General features: G+C 39.4%; 2 protein-coding genes across 7 annotated transcripts; both read left to right on the forward strand.

Annotated features, from left to right (window-relative positions):
• The first annotated feature begins 4,500 nt into the window (after nucleotides 1-4,500).
• LOC149110585 (uncharacterized) lies at nucleotides 4,501-6,750 on the forward strand. Its single transcript, XM_089292520.1, has one exon. The coding sequence runs from the start codon at nucleotides 4,501-4,503 to the stop codon at nucleotides 6,553-6,555; it is 2,055 nt and encodes a 684-aa protein (XP_089148646.1). The 3' UTR covers nucleotides 6,556-6,750.
• A 3,426-nt stretch (nucleotides 6,751-10,176) lies between these two features.
• On the forward strand, nucleotides 10,177-18,815 carry LOC110046750 (uncharacterized). Of its 6 annotated transcripts, none has more exons than XM_089291297.1 (4): nucleotides 10,177-10,812; nucleotides 11,092-11,137; nucleotides 13,072-16,704; nucleotides 17,570-18,815. In XM_089291297.1, exons 3-4 carry the CDS (start codon nucleotides 16,020-16,022, stop codon nucleotides 18,430-18,432), a joined length of 1,548 nt encoding a protein of 515 aa, XP_089147423.1. In that variant the 5' UTR covers nucleotides 10,177-10,812; nucleotides 11,092-11,137; nucleotides 13,072-16,019; the 3' UTR covers nucleotides 18,433-18,815. The 6 variants fall into 6 exon arrangements, 5 of the variants coding, with proteins under 5 accessions (XP_089147423.1, XP_089147424.1, XP_020608113.2 ...); XM_089291298.1 differs by having other exon boundaries at nucleotides 10,177-10,290; XM_020752454.2 differs by having other exon boundaries at nucleotides 10,178-10,812; nucleotides 16,097-16,704.
• The last annotated feature ends 1,135 nt before the right edge of the window (nucleotides 18,816-19,950 follow it).

Here is a 19,950-nt window from a genome sequence, read left to right on the forward strand (position 1 = left end):
ACTCCGGTTACGCACTAGCTACTCATCTTTGCACCAGTTTGAGTGCGATATTCTTCTTTTCTCGCATTTTACCCTGCTAGCTTGACCACATATGAAGCCAAGAAATTTTAAATGTGTTACCTTTTGTTCAAAACCAGAGTGCTGGTCTTGATTGCAAACAAACTGAGTGACCTCGTGAAAATCTACGATCGCTACTTCGCTTTTTGTAAATACGATGACCTCGTCATCGCTTAATATACTTAACATTTATCCAGCTACGTATAATTGATGCTTTGGATATTTACAGTTTATTATATCTACAGCTAACGTTACTCGTTGCAACACCAATCGCGTTTGTCCAGGTTTATGTTTCATTATTTGCAGGTGAATTATTAAACTGTGAAAACCGTCAACAATTTCATGTTACACAGGCAAAGATATTCTCACACTGTCGTGTTTAAAATACAGCTATTGCAAAACTGTAATAGTACAGTAAGGCAGGCATTTGAAGGGAAGTGAATTAGCTAATCGTACCTGCTGGAATAAAAAAGATAAAGATCCCAAGTAATAAAGTGTTGCTTCGAAAACTGCTATCACTGAACCCTGGAGTCAAACGACAAATTCTCATTACCCGATTTCATACATTTCTTACAACATCGGGTGGGAGAATATGGTTGTCTAGATTAGATCTGTATTGTTTTCGTGACCAGTTGCCATGATTTGAAACCCTGTATGCTTGTCTTGTATTGGTATTTTAAGGAGAAGTCAGCTGCTGATGTCAGGCAGACTAACCAAGGTCCTGACTATATATATCAGACCGGTTTTGCCTTGGTTATTAGTCGCTATGTTCTCAACTCTTACATGTTTGTCTTGTATTGGTATTTTAAGGAGAAGTCGGCCGTTGATATCAGGAAGAGAGCCTAACTAAACTCATTTCCAGATCAAGAAATTTGACATTTACTCTTCTATTCCAGCGTCCATCACTACTTTCTCAAATTAATTGGAGAAGTCAGCTGTTGATATCAGGCACAGGGCCTGATTAAACTTGCTTTCAGATCAAGAGATTTGACATTTAGACTTCAATTCCAGCATCCATCACTCCTGCCTCAGCTATGGGCACAAACTTGACATTAATTTTAACCAAAACAATCGGTCGATCCACATGGCTCCTCCTGGCGGGATCCTTGTGACATGGTGTCCAGCGATGTACCACACACGTGTTTAAGAATGGAACCGCTTCGGATTCAAAATTTCCAACGGAAGTTTTTAAATTAAATAAAGAAATAGCCAAATAAGAGAAATAAGTTAAATAATTAATAATAATGATAATTAACTATTATCAGCTTCGTAAAAACGTTTCTTTAAGGTTCAAATCTGAGTAGAGTACAGCGTGTCCCTACCCCGGGGACAGGTACTCTCCCCAGATTTCCCTCACCGTAAACAAGGCAACAACAGCAAAACAATATTGTGGCAATGGACCACTTCAGCCCCGCGGAAAAATAAGGGACCGTCACGTGATTAAATCGTTAACGAACAACTGGCGGGAATGAATTCGTGGAGATAGCTTGTACATTCCCTCCCGAAATCGCTACTTAAGAGGTTAAAGTTGCGAGCCTTCACTCATTGAAGTTAATGGCTTTTTTTTTACGAGTATTCGGAGTAGATACCAGTTTAGTTTTGTTTGTTTTTTCACTCATTTCTCTTTCTTGGTTATTCCTCTATTTAATTCTAGACATTTTTTCTCATAATTATTCTAATATTTGATGTTCCGGGATGTTCGGAAATGTTCCATGTTCCAGCTTTTATCGACTGCTCGCAGTCAATACCCATTGTATCCAGCCACTGCCCCAGAGCGAAACCGCCTGCGTTATGGTGTGTTGCACAATTAATAAAGAGAAACATCACATGAATAAAAAAACTTTAACCTGAAAGAATCAACATTTGACATATAGTTCAAAAAGTCTTGACAATAGTCTACGTTTGCTCTTGTAAACTTATGTGTTATATTTCTGCTGATCCGCTTCGATTCCAAATCCATTTTCCCTCTGATTGCGCGGTTAATAGCGGTTTAAATACCACTTAGAAAATTCCCATGTAGATGAAGTTGTTCTTTGATGTTTTGGACAATGTGGAACGTTTTATGGTTTTCATAGTTTCTATCAGCTGAAGATCTCCGGTACCTGATCTCAATGGATTCCCCGAGTTTCTTTTTTTGGGACTAACCGTCCTAATAAGGGATTGGAGCGGATAGCATACTATTCGCGACGGTCCCTTTCACGCTCGCTGAATAAGAGATTGAGAAATGCTCTACGACCAGAAGTTGAACGTGTTAGTATAAAAGACCTGAAACAATTGCCAATACTCAAAAGCGAACCCAAAAGCTAAACTAGCAAATCCTAGCCACCCAAACCTTATAAGGGCTATGCAATTGTAAGGGAAGAGGGTGTGAATAAAATATCCAAAAGCTGCCAGCCTTTGAGTGGTCCTTAGTTTATAATGAAGACGCTAAACAAGTTTTGATTTTGGTTTTGACATAAAGCGCTGGATTAAGATATTCTACACGAACACAGAAAGTGCGGTACAAAACAATGCCTTTATTACCAGTTGATTTAAACCGTCAAAAGGAGTTCGACAAGGTTGCCCCCTCTCCCCTTACTTGTTCATTCTTTCTGCGGAGATACACTTACGTCAGGATTCCAAAGTGAGAGGAATAAAAATCTTCGGTAAGGAAATCAAGTTTCCTCAATTCGCTGATGATACTGCTCTGTTCAACGCCGACTTAGAATCTTTAGAAATGTCCTTGAAAATTGTTGGGGATTTCGGAAGAATTGCATGATGATCAGTCCCTAAGTGTAAAAAAAAAAAAAAAGAAAAAAAAACGAAGCGCTTTGGTTAGGGAAATGGAAAAGCAATAGAAATAGGCCTCTAGATTTAAGATGGTTCCACAGCCCTATTAGGATATTGGGGATATATTTTTCATATAATATTAAGAGTGCCTACCTGTAAAAATCAGACAAATTCTTAATTTCCCGGCAAGGGTCGGAAATTCGATTTCGCTCATATTCTTATGGTAGATAGGCTAGGGCATGACAAACACTACTGGATAGTTTTTTTGGCAAAATATCCTTTTATTTCAAAGAAATATGCAACAAATCGTCAAAATCGTCATTTGACGTACCATTTCATTAAGCAAGTTTGAGAGCCTCGCATGCAAAACCATACCATTCTTTCGTCTTTAAAACACTCAAATATTTCTGTACAATGTTTAAATGTGTACTGGGTTGATTTTAGGGAATGTTGCGTTGTCTTTTTGGGCGCAAAATAATTAAATTTTGAAGACATGTATTTCATTCACTTAAAAGTACTTCGTAAATATAATTAATATACCAGGCACGATTTACGGTTAGGTTTGGAGGGTAACGGTTTTCTGTAAGGCCTTAAAACCTTACAGGCTCAATAAAACAAGATCTCTTTCGGCACTCTCTGCACTCTCGGTATTCTGTAACTGGTTTTCAGGAGGTCCCAGTTCTCCACTCTGCTCGCTTGTATTGTTGTAAGGCCTGACAAGAACTCCTTACACTGTAATGGTGTCCGTAAATCGTGCCTCAGATGGTGGCGCATGCTAAACTATACGTCTAACCCATAAATTGAAATTTGACGAGGGATTGTCAAATATTTGCATTTTTAACGTACTTTGAAAAGCTCTCGCGTCGCTCACAATCATATGCCCAAAGAAATTTTTACAGGAATTTGTAGACCATCCTTCTGCGATTCAAGCACCAGGAGCTTAATCCATTTGATGGTTTCGCACATGGTGAAAATTAATTATATTCACGAAGTACTTTTGTAAGATTAAATTTGGAAATACAGTTAACGATAAAGATTAGCGAAAAAACTGAACAACGACGTTTCGGTGTCATCCTGGCACCATTTTCAAGTTAAAAAATATTTGTGCGAAAAGTAAATTAATTTATACCAATGGTAGAGGTGCGAAATTGAATAAATTAAGATTAAGATAGCTGTTCAATGTTCATGTTCATTCCAATGAGGTGTCAAACACTGGTAATGAGTTCAGTGTCTGTTCAAAGCCTAAACAAATACTTTTGCGCGAATGGAGTCTGACTGTGTGTTAAGGCTCGGTTTCTTCTTGCGAATCCACAACATTTCGTGGATCAAGCAATCGAACTTTCCCTGACATTTCTTTAGGATCTTAAAGTTGTTAGTCAGGTCACCAACTGTATCAACTCGGTGTTCATTTTGAAGGTGTTTTCCGATGGCGGTAAATCGGTGTTCCTCAATGCGCTTGTAAAGATGACGGCTAGTGTAACCGACGTATTCTGCATCACACAGATCACATATATAGTTATAAACAACGCACTGTTGATTGATCAAAGGTGGTTTTGGCTCTTGTACTTTGAGATCATCGCCAATTTTACGGCTTCTGAACACCGGCTGTAGTTTGTGATCAAGTTTATTACTCAAGTCCGAGAGATGTTTCTTTACTATGTCCGCTGATGAACGATGGTTAACCTCCGCAAAAAGCACTATGAGAAAATGATGAGCGGCCATATCAACAAAATCATGAAGCTGCTAAACAAAGATCACGATGTGGACAAACATATCCAGAACATTTCCTCCTACAAGCTTTCATTCTTCCAGAAGCTTGTTCTGTGTCGAGGTTTGAAGTTTTCCTTGCCGCAACGCATCTCTTCAATGGACATTCAAGCTAGCTTCGAGAAAGCCTTCTGGCAACTGGAGCCTTCATTATCCGACAATAAGAAGGAATTAGCTGCGGCCACCCTTCGATCGATCGCGCTTAACTACATCGAGTGCAAAGCCCCCAAACCACCGAAAGCGCTACAAAGAGCTATTGAGCAACTAAAACGAAGAGATGACATCGTAATCACGAAACCAGATAAAGGTACAGGAGTAGTTGTTATGGATAAGGCAGAATATGTTCGCCTTTTGAGTGAATCTTCCATCAACGATACAGCTAAATTTACCGCCGTAAGTTCGGAGAGACCCAAGACGCGTGGACGACCGCTCAAAAACTACCACCCTTTACTGCAGAAAGAGAAACACCTTGAATCTGTCGTGCGCAAAATTCTCCCAAAACAGATTGCCGACTCAGTTTGCCCGAAAGGATCACGACTCGCCCATCTTTATGGTCTGCCAAAGACTCATAAAGAAAAACTGGCGATGAGGCCCATTCTATCCGCCACAAGTACTTACAACTTCGCCCTCGCGAGATGGCTCGACGATAAACTGAAGCCCCTGTCGATCAACAGCTACACAATATCTGACACATTTTCCTTCGCTGATGAGATTCGCAATCTGAGCCTCAACGAATCTGACATCCTAGTATCTTATGATGTCTCTTCGCTATTTACGAACGTCCCACTACAAGAAACCATCGAGATCCTTGCTGATAGAGCTTTTGTTGACAACTGGTTTAACAAAACACACCATCTAAACATCAGCAAAGCTGATCTAATTGAACTGTTGTCAGTAGCAACAAAGGACCAGCTATTTCAATTTAACGGTCAACTCTACCAACAAATTGATGGAGTAGCGATGGGCTCTCCCTTGGGTCCCCTAATGGCCAATACTTTTCTTTGTTCTATCGAGGAAAAGCTACAAAACGAGAACAAGTTGCCAGACTTCTACAGACGCTACGTGGATGATACACTAGCCACAATGAAAGACATACCAACCGCAGAAGCCTTTCTGAAGACTTTGAACAACTGTCATCCATCCATATCCTTCACCATGGAGATCGCATCTAACGGTAAGCTACCATTTGTCGGCATTGAAATATGCAAGAAGGGCTGCAAGCTGGTAACAAGTGTTTACCGTAAACCCACAAACACTGGTCTCCTCTTACACCACCAAAGTCATGTCGACAACCGCTATAAAAGATCTTTAGTTAAAACCATGTTAAACCGTGCTTACCGCTTGTCCTCAACATGGGAACTATTCTCAACAGAATGCGAACGCCTTAAACTGATCTTTTCTAACCTCAAGTACTCAGATTCTCTTGTGAACTCCACCATCACCCGTTTCGTTAATTCAGTGATGTCACCAGACACAAGATCGACGCCTCCAACAGAGAATATCTACCGCATTGTCCTGCCTTTTAAAGACCAGAAATCAGCGGACATAGTAAAGAAACATCTCTCGGACTTGAGTAATAAACTTGATCACAAACTACAGCCGGTGTTCAGAAGCCGTAAAATTGGCGATGATCTCAAAGTACAAGAGCCAAAACCACCTTTGATCAATCAACAGTGCGTTGTTTATAACTATATATGTGATCTGTGTGATGCAGAATACGTCGGTTACACTAGCCGTCATCTTTACAAGCGCATTGAGGAACACCGATTTACCGCCATCGGAAAACACCTTCAAAATGAACACCGAGTTGATACAGTTGGTGACCTGACTAACAACTTTAAGATCCTAAAGAAATGTCAGGGAAAGTTCGATTGCTTGATCCACGAAATGTTGTGGATTCGCAAGAAGAAACCGAGCCTTAACACACAGTCAGACTCCATTCGCGCAAAAGTATTTGTTTAGGCTTTGAACAGACACTGAACTCATTACCAGTGTTTGACACCTCATTGGAATGAACATGAACATTGAACAGCTATCTTAATCTTAATTTATTCAATTTCGCACCTCTACCATTGGTATAAATTAATTTACTTTTCGCACAAATATTTTTTAACTTGAAAATGGTGCCAGGATGACACCGAAACGTCGTTGTTCAGTTTTTTCGCTAATCTTTATCGAAGTACTTTTAAGTGAATGAAATACATGTCTTCGAAATTTAATTATTTTGCGCCCAAAAAGACAACGCAACATTCCCTAAAATCAATCCAGTACACATTTAAACATTGCACAAAAATATGTGAGTGTTTTAAAGACGGAAGAATCTGAATGGTGTGGTTTTGCATGCGAGGCTCTCAAACTTGCTGAATAAAATAGTGCGTCAAATGACGATTTTAACGGAATTTGGTAATTTGCATATTTCTTTGAAATAAAAGGATATTTTGCCAAAAAAACTATCCAGTAGTTTTTGTCATGCCCTAGCCTGTCTACCATGAAAATATGAGCGAAATCGAATTTTCGACCCTTGCCGAGTTATTTTCCATTTTTATGGACAGGGACTCTTAAGAAGAATAACGAGCTCATCTTCGACAAAAAAGATCCAAAAGTTGCAAATTAAGCTGCATATGTGGAGTTCACGGGATGGATGCTCCCAAAGAAACTGTGGACATTGTAAGAACAAAATCTTTTAAGTTCCTCTGGAAAACCAAGAAAGATAAAATACCAAGATTTAGACAACGGTGGAATACACAGGATCGATTTTGATATTAAAAGCCTTAAAACTCGCCTGGATCCCAAGACTGTTAGGGACTTCGAACATAGTAATTGGTGTATCAATTTAACGACCACCAGCTCTTCTGTAAGAAGATACTTGACTTCTTCCACGAATTAAAAACTCTTTACTCCTGCGATCAAGGGGCCCCTGAGAGTTGGAGCGAAAGACTTTCATTAAAGAAAGACGTATGGACTAAGATCTTTAAATCGCTGAAAAAAAAATTGCAAGGAAACCAAACTAAAAGAGTTTAATTAACCACAGAACTATAGTAACTAAGAAAAAACTATTCCGATTTGGTGCTAAGGCGGACGATGAATGTCTATACTGCGCGCGGAGATAAAGATTCAATTTAGCACTCATTTATCAAGTGTAAGTTTACCAAATTGTTTTCGCAAAAGGTCTTGAACTGGTTCATCCAAGTGAATGCTAGCCAAATCTCTCCTACCACAGAGGAGACCTTGTTCGGTATTAATACTAGACTACGAATAGTCCCTCTTTCGCTTAGTCCGTCGTGCGTGACGCGGAAGAAAACCGCGATAAAAAAATGGCCGCGCGAAATCCTTGAGGCGAGGAGCGCGCGAAAGGAGGGACTACCGCCTAAGCCTAAGAGTTTGAATTATATGTTGCTCTCACAACGCAAAAATATGATTGGCTTATGTTAGGAGCGTTGACAACGTGTTGTCAACATTCGAGATACCTGTGAAGTCTTGCAGGAATGTTTTGGAATCGGAGCAAATCGAAGCGGTACCAGAGCAAATCGAAGCGTTGGAATCGCGCTTCGCGAGCCGTGATGTTCTTCAGATCTGCCAACAGACTTTGGAAAGATTTAAATTTATCCAGTGTTTTGTTTGGCAAAGCTTTCTGCCTCCAACCCGACTGCGAGCGTGTAAGTGATTTCGCCGCTCAACAGCATCGTCTAAGTCAACGAATATAAATTCACTGAGCTTGGCCTTTCTGCCGTCCATTTGAAAGATTGAACCGGACTCTCGCTTGAAACCGAAATTCACCTGAAATTTTCCGCTGCTATCGGCAAACATTTCACCGCAGTTGGATGATCTCCTATGTATAATGTATAATGTATAATGTATAATGTATAATGTATAATGTATAATACATAATGTATAATGTATAATGTATAATGTATAATGTATAATACATAATGTCTAATGTCTAATGTCTAATGTCTAATGTCTAATGTCTAATGTCTAATGTCTAATGTCTAATGTCTAATGTCTAATGTCTAATGTCTAATGTCTAATGTCTAATGTCTAATGTCTAATGTCTAATGTCTAATGTCTAATGTCTAATGTCTAATGTCTAATGTCTAATGTCTAATGTCTAATGTCTAATGTCTAATGTCTAATGTCTAATGTCTAATGTCTAATGTCTAATGTCTAATGTCTAATGTCTAATGTCTAATGTCTAATGTCTAATGTCTAATGTCTAATGTCTAATGTCTAATGTATAATGTATAATGTAAATTCTCGGTTGAAACTCTGTTGAAATTTTCGCAATAACTTTTAGACGCAGCGAAAATCGTTACAAGAGGCCTCATTCGCCGTCTTCTGTTTAAAACTTCTTTGGCAGTTTCGCTGAACGAACACTGAACGAAGATATACTTCTCACGGCATATGTTTTTACCTGGCTACTTGAAGAGTAGAGTAGAGCAATTTTATTCAGATCTCCCGGGGCTATTGATAACAGGCGATAATAAGAGGACGTCAAGATGAGAAATCCTACACCAAAAAATCACTCGGCCGTGAAAGGGCAAACCCTTGGGCTTAGGCGGTAGTCCCTCCTTTCGCGCGCTCCTAGCCCCCAGGATATTGCGCGGCCATTTTTTTCTCGCGAATTTCTTTCGCGTCACGCACGACGGACTAAGTGAAAGAGGGACTACTCGTAGTCTATATTAATACAAGCTCTAACGACACAACAATAATACGGAAATTCAACTACACCGCCTTATTTATGCGCCATTATATTTATTCAAGTAAGTTAAGTAGCCTGCAATCTCCATTGAGGAGTTTATCAGTGAGCTACTCATTAAATACAATCTTGAAAATTTGTCTTAATTAAGTGTGTTTTTGAAAAGTATTTCCGTTTTTCGTCAAAGACAATATATAGCACATCCCCCCACCAAAAAAAAAAAAAAGAAAAAGAAAAAATAAAATAAGCTGCATTTTCAAATTCCTGACGGGACCGAAGACGTACCATTAATTTATCATGTTGAAGGACTGTGATTCAGTTGAATATCGTATTTTAAAAAACATGAGCCGCGACGGCTAATTTTTCGAATTTTCTTCTGGAATTGATCGCCGGCGTTACACTTCTAGTTTGAGTAGAGTCTTAGACCGATCGACTTACTGAATGATAGGTAATTGCGAAATTCAAAGGTAAAATTTTAGACCATTTTTTTCAGCCGTCGTCCTTGGAGTCGCAGTCGTCATTGCTTGAACTCTTCATTATTTCAAACTTGGATACTTTTTCCTCAACTACTCTGTTTGCAAAAACACTCGTGCAGCCGTTCTCCCTCGTGTAAAACCAAGCCATCTTACACACACTTACAGAAGCAATTCCTTCCTTCAATACAGAAATCTATTAATCACTATGAAACTTCAAAACGCAAAACAAGATAGCATTTCGCCTGGTTGGCACTTGCCGGAAGGTATAACTAGTTCTATACGGAGAGGTGTTCGTGCAAAAATCTTCTCAATGCAGATTATTTCTGCGTTGACAGATTGAGTACTTGCGTCATAAATGCAAAGAACAAAGGGGAAACATTGCCAAAAGAATTTATACGAGGAAGTCGTTTCACCTTCAGGTCGAATATAACTTGACCTCATGTTAGCTACGAATGCGAAAGCCTTATAGAGCGTATTCACAAAAGGTCTAACTGGAAGCGAAGGAAGGAGTGAAGGAAGAATCGAGTGAATCTCCCATCTATACCTATATTATTTTCCATGTTAAAAATCGGAATGGAAATGAGATTTGCGCAAATTTTAGGCTGGGAAATGGGATTTACTCTCCCCCCGTCCCTTCTCATAGTATGCCGGATCGTCTGCTTTGTTTATAATTCTGCCGTATCAACAGATTGCAGCACGTCTGAAATTCGGAAGACGCGTGCAAAAGTTTACACGTAAACTAACAGTTCAGCCATCCACCTATTGGGGACTGTGAGAAACAGAAATTATATTCATTATGATACTTTCAAATTGTTACTTTCATGACAACAGGTTACGAAATCCTTATCTTCTGATCAATGAGTGGGCTCTCGTTTCTCGTTCATCCCTCGACTACAAGTCATTCAAGGTTCAGCCAGTTCGGAATTCGCTTTACTCGCACAATTCTACTTTCAGTTTCAGTTGATTTACAATTTGCGTTAAGAACATTACCAAACGAAACGAGAGAAACTGTAGAATGCCCTGACAGTTTTAAAACATGGCCCGATTGTAAGTATGTACAAGTTATACTGGATATATCAATATCCCAACATGGCTCCAAGCCTTCAGGACAAACTTTTATATTTGGCGGTGTTTTCTTTGTATCCAAGTCTCTTCTGGGAATTGAGGGACGAAGGGAACTTCACAAAGTGCAATTTTGTCCTGAAAGCCACGGAGCATAGAATATCGACATATTGAACGTGGACTTGCAGTTGTCGCTAAAGCGCTATTTAATAGCAAGTCGATTTTGTCGCACAATTTATGTTTGGTGATTTCTCTGATCCACAGCACACAAAATTAAGTGTGATTTGCTGCATTAGTAGAAGAGCAGCAGGTAAGAGCACTAATGGTTAGTCCTTTATTAAGTTCCGCCCTGCAATAAACTTACAGACTCTCCTTACCTGTCCCCATACGATTCTTGTTGTACTTGTTGGTAGAATTTGTTTCAAAGTTAATTCCTTTCGTGATCGTACTCTCATTTCGCTTGCCCGTCATGTTTAATTTTGTGTTGTTCTTTTGTGGAGAAATGATTGATCACTGCTTGGTACAAGACCATGACAAATTGTAAACTGAAGCAAAGCCTTGTGAAACAGTTCATCATTGTTTATGTAAAAGTGAAACCAACGGGGGAAATGTACAAAATTCTTGTCTCAAAGAGAGCTCGACATATCACCCAAAAAGACTAATTTCATCTCAAGCCAGACTTTTGTTTGTGCTAAATTGTAAAAAAACCATAAAATTCGCAATAAACTAAAGGGAAATCAATGCTTCAGTGACAGAAAGTGTAACTTAGTGAAAGGAAACTCTAGATGTCTAGTTGACTCTTTGTTCCCGTGTCAGAGCTTAATACGTGATGACAGTCATTCGTTATTCGAAATATGAGGAAATGAATAGTGTGTTACCCACATATTTTTTGTGAGCAAACTTGTGAACAGTCGTGAAGACTTTGGAGTGTCGAATTTACTAGTCCAATGTGCGGGTACATAGAAAGCTTTTCAAAACACAACGTTGGTCAACAGAAAGGTGGATTTATTTCAAAATAAAGTCTTTATTATTTGAACAGAGATGTTTCGGCAGTTTCAGTTGTCTAACAAAAGCGAAAACGTTAACTGTTCCTTGCACTGCAGCAATAATTAATACAGAGGCGTTTGTGATATTCAGCAGTCTTACGGTTAATAACTATTCGTATGAAAGCTCGCTGTAGCAAGTATGTATTTTACACAAATTGTAATATTTGAAAATTCTTTAAAATTGCACTTTTAAGGGCACTTTTGAAGCCTTGAGAAATATAATTTTTATTTTAAATCCTTCATTATTCGCATTCATACGATCACGCATACTAATGGCACAACATTTCAATCCTCCTCAAAAATGAAATGTTTTCTTAAGTCTGAATTACTACCTTCACCGCTGAAGCTGTCATTTTATTTTCAACATGAGTTGACCTTCTTGGCTATTCGGTCATCTCTTTACTACAAGTCATTCAAGTTGCAGTCACTTCGCAGTGTAGGCTGATTATATAACGCTTTACTCGCACATTTTTGACTTGATAAATCCAAGTTGTAGGTATGGCTGGGAGATTCAATCGATCCTTTCCTCGCTCCTTCCTTCGATCATTCCTTCAGTCCTTCGCTTTCCTGTAAGACTTTTTTTGAATCCGCCGACCAATGTATAAGGTTTTTGCATTCGTAGCGAAGTTCAAGTTATTTTATTCGACGTGGCGGTGAAACGATTTCCTCACCGAGTGAGTAGGTTAAGTTTAAAATACGTCTGAATGGGAAGAAAGGGCTAATGCAACAGAGAAATGGTAGAGGAAAGCTTGTATTTGATTACTTCTCTGACTGTTAAGGAACAGAACGTCTGAACAATAGAAATTATTTATGCATGTTTTAAAGCATGAGTGAGTGACGCAAATTACAAGTGTAACAATAATAACTTAACACATATAGCGTGGAGAATGCCACGGTTTTTGATACAGAATCTTTATTGGTACAGAAGAGCAGTTAATTAACTTAATTTTCGTTTTAATAAAAAGGAATTGATAATTAACATGTATTTGCGGGTTTTACGCTTAAAAACTGCGAAAGAAAATGAGTACTGGCCCCACAGGGATTTTATTACTTGGTCACGCGTCCAGTACCAAGTTGGCTTTGATGATCACAGACATATAGAAACGTTGCTTTCTTTGTGGTAACATCTCGGACTAGGATACGGTGTAACATCCCTTAGGTATTCACTCACTGTTGCGTTTTGCATTGTTTCTTACAGTCATCAGCTCCTGTTTCTTAACAATGCCAGTGGGCTTTAACTTCATTTATTGCCTCTTTAGTATGGAGTGTGATTTACCGTCAAAAGTAAAAATGGAATTGTGATGTTGAATTAGTTATGCCATTAAAATGTGTAATGATTTGAATATTCTCCCCCTAGTTTAAAATGAAATAAATTCGATTTATTATGACTCTTTGTTAAAGCTTCGTTTAAAACTAGTGTATGAAAAACATATTTCGAACAACAATGCTGCAGCTCTTTTGAGACGGTTTTTTATTCCAGGTATAAGCCCCCCCGTATAAAGGTCCCTCTGTTTATTAGCCCATTCAAAAACCCTTAACAAAGTTGTATAAGGACTGTAACTAAGGACAAGGCTTATAAGCTGCAGTTTACGGTATCCTATTTTGTATCAATTCTGATATTCAAATATTTATTTGTGGCACTAAAATATGCAGTTCTGAATACAATTGAATATTCAATTATCCTGCGCATGCATTCAGTTCTGATATTCAGTCATTGAATTATTACGTGACGGTATTCGGCATGGCAATAGGCCTATTCACGGTTAATTTTTCTCATTTGTATCACAATGTAATCCAACGTGGATGCGAGGCAATTTCGGGCTAAAACTACAAAATAGCCCGAAATTGCCTCACATACATGCTAGATTTTATTGTAATGCAAATGAGCAAAGGTAACCGTGAAAAGGGCTATTGGAACGAACTGAGTTGGACTGGGCTTCAGCCAGTGACCGATAATTATGATAAGTAGTAGTTTTCCCGCCAAAACGTAATTTATGGAAATTCATGCCCACTTGGAGAAAAACATGGTGGACAGCGGAGAGGACGAGGATAATACGCAGACTAGGGACCCGACCACACTTATGCGTACGCATACTTTTTGATGCGTTTTAATTTCTCCTATCATCCACACTTAAACGATCGAAAACGCTGATGAAAAGGGAGGCTTACGAAAAAGTTCTCGAAAGTGGAGCGTATTGAAACATCGTTTTGAAAACGCTCCGTTTCTAGTGTGGACAGGTGAAAACGGAGGCTTTTTAAAACGGTGACGAAAAAAGCGTCTGTCGCTTCCATCAGCGTTTCGAGCATTTTAGTGTGGAGGATAGGCGAAAACGCATCAAAAATGATGCTTTGCGAATGAAAAAGTATTAGTGTGAAATATTTTGCTGCGGTTTCTTCGAAATAAAAACGGAGACTTTCAACGCAACGCTCTTAAGACGACTGGATGTGAACAGTTTAGAAAGCGATCGTCTGGATAGTTTGCAGTTTCGTCTTGACTGGCCTTACAGTTTAGTTGTCAGATAACACGACCTTGAAATCATCGATGACAGCAGATGTCACCGCCCTCGACACAACAAGTGAATGCTTTGTAGAAGCCCTGGATAAGTTGGACAATCTTCTGGGGGACACCATATATTAGGGTCGAAGTACGCGTCACGGGCTGAGAGAGGGCGACCTCGGTTTAAAATGGCACGTGAACAGTTAGAATTCCTGGTCGAAAAAGACTTCGAAGTTGCCGAATTTACGAAACTCATTGTACAAGTACTGTAGTGGTCAGTATAAAACGCAGACTGCAAACTAGGGATGAAATGTAGGCTTTTAAGCATATATCGTGTTATTTCCGGCATTATCGAGGGCTAATCGTAAACAGGGTATTCAGGCTAATTGCGGTGAAAGTCTGCACTGTGGTTAGCCTGAATATCAACCCGGCTGGCCTAGCTCCGATTAGCCTGTCAGTACGGTTAGCTCTCAATGACCACTCTAGTAGACCGGACTCGAGTGACCGGCGGAAATCGAGCCTAAAAATGGAAATAAGAGCATTTCATTATCACAATTTCTTGGAGTGCATCCTAAAAGATAATTTGACAGCTAAAAATATTGACGAGGACCTAAAGGCAGAAGAGACATCCTACGTCCAGGACAGTGGATATCTTATCAAATTTATTGAAAATGCTGCCCAAGCAAGGTCCGGCCTAAAAACCCACTAAGCCGATCCGATTGGCCTTGCCATGATACCCAGTGTACCAGGGGTATCTCACAGGGTAAAACGCACGTTGCAACGGCTCAACATAAAGATTGCTTTCAAGCCCATACGTACACTTGCTTCTGTCGCCATAAAACCGAAAGATCGTCCACCGGACGAAAGAATAACAGGCATTGTTTACAGGGTTACATGTATGGACTGCGATTTTTCTTACATTGGAGAGAACAAACGGTGCAGGGCTTTGAGAGCAGCAGAACATTATCCGACGCGTAAAGAGTCGGCGATCCCGGCAACAGGCCGAAAAAACCGCACGACATCCACCTAGACTACGGCGAAATTCTTGAAAGGAATAAAACTAATTACAAGCACAGGGTTTTTCTGGAATCTTTCATTCAAAGATTGACAAGAACTCGCTGTTACGGATCTCTTGAGATCAGAAACATTAAGCAGTGATTTTGAATTTCAAATTCACTGTCCCCCGAAGAAAAACCAGAGATATGATTCGAAAATTTGGCAAACTTTTAAAATTTCTATATCAGCTAGTTTTAAGCTTTTACCCTCTTTTAAGAATCATGAACACTGATCGCCAAAGGAACAATACTTGGGCTTGCTTTTTCCTTTCCTTCGTCCTATGAACTTTTTTTATAGCTGTTTGCAGTTTTGCAAGCACAAAGGGATTCTTTCTGCAAATTTTGTCAAATGCGCTTTGTAAACAATACCAAAAGACAAGAAGCATGAAAGACGAGCTCCAAGATGAGCGTTTGCTGCGAAAATTCCCCCCGAGGTTTCGTCCATTTTACTTCAAAATTCGATTTTACTCGGCCGGTTTTTGAGGTTTTTAATACTTTTCTCTCGTAAACATTCGATAAAATGACTGACTTCAATCTTGTCTTTTGACTACAACTTTGTCAAATAAAAGAAAAACGATTTTTTTGGACTTGAAGATGGAAAGCAACCTTAACGAGGGAACGCTGCCGAGCTCGGGCCCGTCTGAAAAATTCGCTCTTTTGATCCTCCTTAGGGAACCAAGAAAGAAAAAAAAACCCATGTCTTGTCATCTTGCTGGATCTGCGATTGCACAGGGTCCCAATGTTGGTCTAATTGACAAGTGGTCAGATTGGAACCCAGATTCTATTAAGACCAAATGGTTGCTATTGTCAGGCGCTTCAGATCCTCCAGACAACATTGCTATCTCTGATAGAAGGACCAGGGACACTCATGGAGTCAAAGGCGGGACATTTCGTTCTGCTGTTGCTCATGACTTGGCCAACATGGAAGCTGCAGTTGGAGCTAAGTTGTTTAAAACTGTTAAAGATATTTGTCTAACTAATTCCGCAGCCACTGATCATATTCGGAAACTTTTTGATACATGCAAATGTGACCGGGTTAAACCTATCTTGTACTACACTGGGCATGGAGAAATTGGGACTGGAAACTGGTGCTTTGCTAATGGGACAATCAGTATTCAAGGAATTCTTAATATGAGTCCTGAAGGAACTCACTACCCAATGATTTTCAGCGATGCTTGCTACAGTGGCCATTGGGCAAATTTCTGTCTGAAAAAGAACATCCCGGGATTCCACTGCCTGGCAGCATGTCCGGAGTATTCTAAAGCTGTTGATACCAAAGGTTTGTAAAGCCTTCAATGTATTTGGACGCACCTATGCGTGGCAATAGACTACAATGTTTAGTTCCATTTAATGGGGGCGCGTGCTAACATTACGCTTTGATTGGCTCCTTTTGAGCATGCGAATGCAAGATTTGCTCTAGCAATAGACCAATTTCGATATATTAAAATTCAGCCTAAAACAATAGACCTCAGTCCGAGGCTCCGGGGAATAACTACAGAGTTTGTGGGGTTTATTCCCTGGAGTCTCGTGCTGAGGTCTATTGTTTTAGGCTGAATTTTAATATATCGAAATTGCGCTATTCACTTTAAGAATATATATACATTATCATATATACATTATCATCAAGCACTATTTGACAGGTCTGGTTTTCTTTCCTTGTTGTTCTCTTTTCACTAAATTTAACTTTAAATAGCAATTAGGGGCTAATTTGAAAATCTTGGCTACTTTAAATAATAACTTCTTTTTCATTTTGTTCAATCAACTTGCAATGTGTTTAATACATCCCATGTAATTTATGCAAGTGAGTCCATAAATTAAGACTACAGTTTTTATCATTATCCTGAACTCTCTCTTCTCTCGCCTGGGTTCAACCCATATATAGGGTGGGAAAGGAACAGTTCAGAGACTGGACTAGGGTAAAAACAGTATTCACTAGAAGGGCCTTTTACTTGAAACAATTAAAAACTTGATCGCGGTTTTACCTTGGGACTAAACCCTTTTATAGTCTTGGTTAGCAATGTCTGTAAATTAAGCTACGGCATTCCTAGAAGTTCTGCGTTTTAAACTACAAGGAGTAAAACTTTAAAAGTCGGAAAAGCCTGAATTCTTGTCTCATTAAATTGATTTTTCAAATACTTTTTTAGGCGAAGGTGGGGATTTGACTTTGTTCATCACCGGAAAACTACCACGTCCAAGAACTGAACCTATTTACAGTAGAAGGAACAGGAACGACTTTCCGATTACCACTGGATATGACTCCGTTGAGTACACTGATTTTATCGGTAGCCATTTGCTCAGTTCTGAAGATATTTTGATCAGCCAAAGTTTCCACAATGGATGCTTTAGTGGTATTTTTGCAGCTTCAAAAATGTACACTCCCAGGCCCGCCGTTTCCTGGGAAATTCGATCTGACTATGACTCTTTCTTCGAGTTGGTCAACGAAAATTGGAATCGGATGAATCGACAGTCCAAACAGATATATTCTCTTGCCTGCGATGAAAAGTTGGGATTTGGAGTACTTTTCTTGGCAAATTATGGCGTGGATCAAACAATTTTGACGAACACATCAGATATAGGGAAGAAAGAGAAAGATGGTTTTCAGATCACTGCTTGTGCCGCCCGGGGTTCAACATTCTATATCGTCATGACAAAGGACACAAGAGAATACCAAGGGAAACAGGCATGGTTCACTTTGAATTCATGGGACGAGGCTAAAAATGTAATCCAGGAGAACCAGGATAAGGAAAGAGTTGTAACAGGGATATGCTACTCCACTGGCCAGAGGAAGTATCTTGTTGTCGTGATGGAGACAACACAGGACCAGATTTACAGGAAGTTTCGTCGTGTAACTGACTTGGACAATTGGGTGAAAGAGCAATACAAAGAGGGATTTCATCCTACCATTATCTTCAAGGATCCAGCTGATACCAAAACCTTAGTCGTGATGATAAAAGATGGAAACAGGTCATGTTATACATGTAAATATGATTGTAAGGTGGTCCGTTAATTAGGCGTCACAAAACATTCTAGTGGGATGTTTTTCAAAAAAAAAAAAAAATTCTAGAATGTATATTCAACTTACGTGAAACCTGATTGGGTCTCATAAATTTTAAATGGATGATCTAGCCAGCTCACGAAATAGCCCAAGTTTTAGAAGTCACACTAAAACTGAGTGCTAACCCGGTGATTTGGACGCCCCCTTTCATAGGTTTACAGCACCATGTAGTAATTTTCAACAAAAGCAAGGACTAAAAACAGACTATTGTATTTAGGTTTCCATCACTAAAAATGTATTTGTGGTTTTGACTGTTCGACGTCATACTCTCATAGTGCCCCTTTCATTGTAGTACGCACAATTTCCCCAGTCTAGTGAATAAAATGTCAACAGAACACGCTTCGTCTAATTATGTCATTATTATCACTTTGTATTTGCTTAGGTAAATTGACCAATCACTGATTTCTCTTTTTTATGAATACAAGTATTATGTACATACTAGAAACGTATGATGTTGTTCAGAAAGTTGTTCACACTATTTTGAAACGTCAATTTGAAAACAAAACCCTTTTCATGATTTAAGTGTTTATTGGTACCGGCTTTTAAAAAACAAAGAGGCTAAAAAATTGTCATTGTTCTTAATTTTGTTGCTGCTACTGTTTTGACCTTTATGTACACAGTTGTGAGACTGTATACGGACAGTCAGTTTCAGTCAGTTGTAGTAATGGTTGCACCCTAATGTGATTGCAACAAAATCTGTAAATTCAGCATAATACATTACTAAGACATAAAAAGCTTGTAACGTTTCACCAAGAGACCCGATTGTTTCTCGAGTTACTGATTTCTCGGAAGAGGAACACTTCCATATTCCACCCCCTTTTCGGTCATCTCTGAAATGTAAATTTATCTCCATGAATTTGTGCCCAAGATCACATTCTACAGGTTCTCGAGGTAGACGATCAGGCATTGTTTTCCTCGCCAAACGTTAGTCGGAGAAGCCCGAACTAGGGGCAGCTAATCGATCAGACATGTTCCTTGTTTGATCATTTAGCCTCAGGTTTGCTTTCCAGCGACGTTTCCTTCAAGTAATTAAATTCTGGATCTAAATTCAACACGGTCAAAATTCCGCTAGATCCCTAAAGCAAAGGTTCAAACTTTCCCTGGAAAAACTAAACGGGAAGAAGGCAATTATGGTCTACCAGTTGAATCGGGCGTGTAAAGTTCCACTACCATCAGGCTAAAGTCATGAGTGCGGACGACAAAAGTGGGACAATTCTGTTCAGTCAGTGTTCGCCTGGACTGAAAACAAAACTTGAAAGAAATGCACAGGGAATAGGGACTAGAAACGGTTGGATTTGATAATAGGCCATTTTCCGCATTTATTCAGCCTTGGGCTGTCTTTTCCGTTCTTTTTTGAAGCACTCCCGGGAGAGGAATACCCGACCCATGTCTGGATGTAGGCGTGCCGCCAAGGGTTTCAAATCTTGACCCTATTTAGGACAGAGGAAAACTATAAAATTTCTACCCCGA

The sequence above is a fragment of the Orbicella faveolata genome, unplaced genomic scaffold, assembly GCF_042242905.1.
Source record: "Orbicella faveolata isolate gen_17 unplaced genomic scaffold, um_ofav_v1 contig_24, whole genome shotgun sequence".
In the NCBI taxonomy this organism is placed as follows: domain Eukaryota; kingdom Metazoa; phylum Cnidaria; class Anthozoa; order Scleractinia; family Merulinidae; genus Orbicella; species Orbicella faveolata.

Excerpts from the sequence above, each read along its gene's own strand:
- LOC149110585 (XM_089292520.1), top strand. The coding sequence starts at position 4,501 with ATGGTTAACCTCCGCAAAAAGCACTATGAGAAAATGATGAGCGGCCAT.
- LOC110046750 (XM_089291297.1), top strand. The coding sequence starts at position 16,020 with ATGGAAAGCAACCTTAACGAGGGAACGCTGCCGAGCTCGGGCCCGTCT. Across the intron at positions 16,705-17,569 it reads TAAAGCTGTTGATACCAAAG|GCGAAGGTGGGGATTTGACT; the intron begins GTTTGTAAAGCC and ends ATACTTTTTTAG.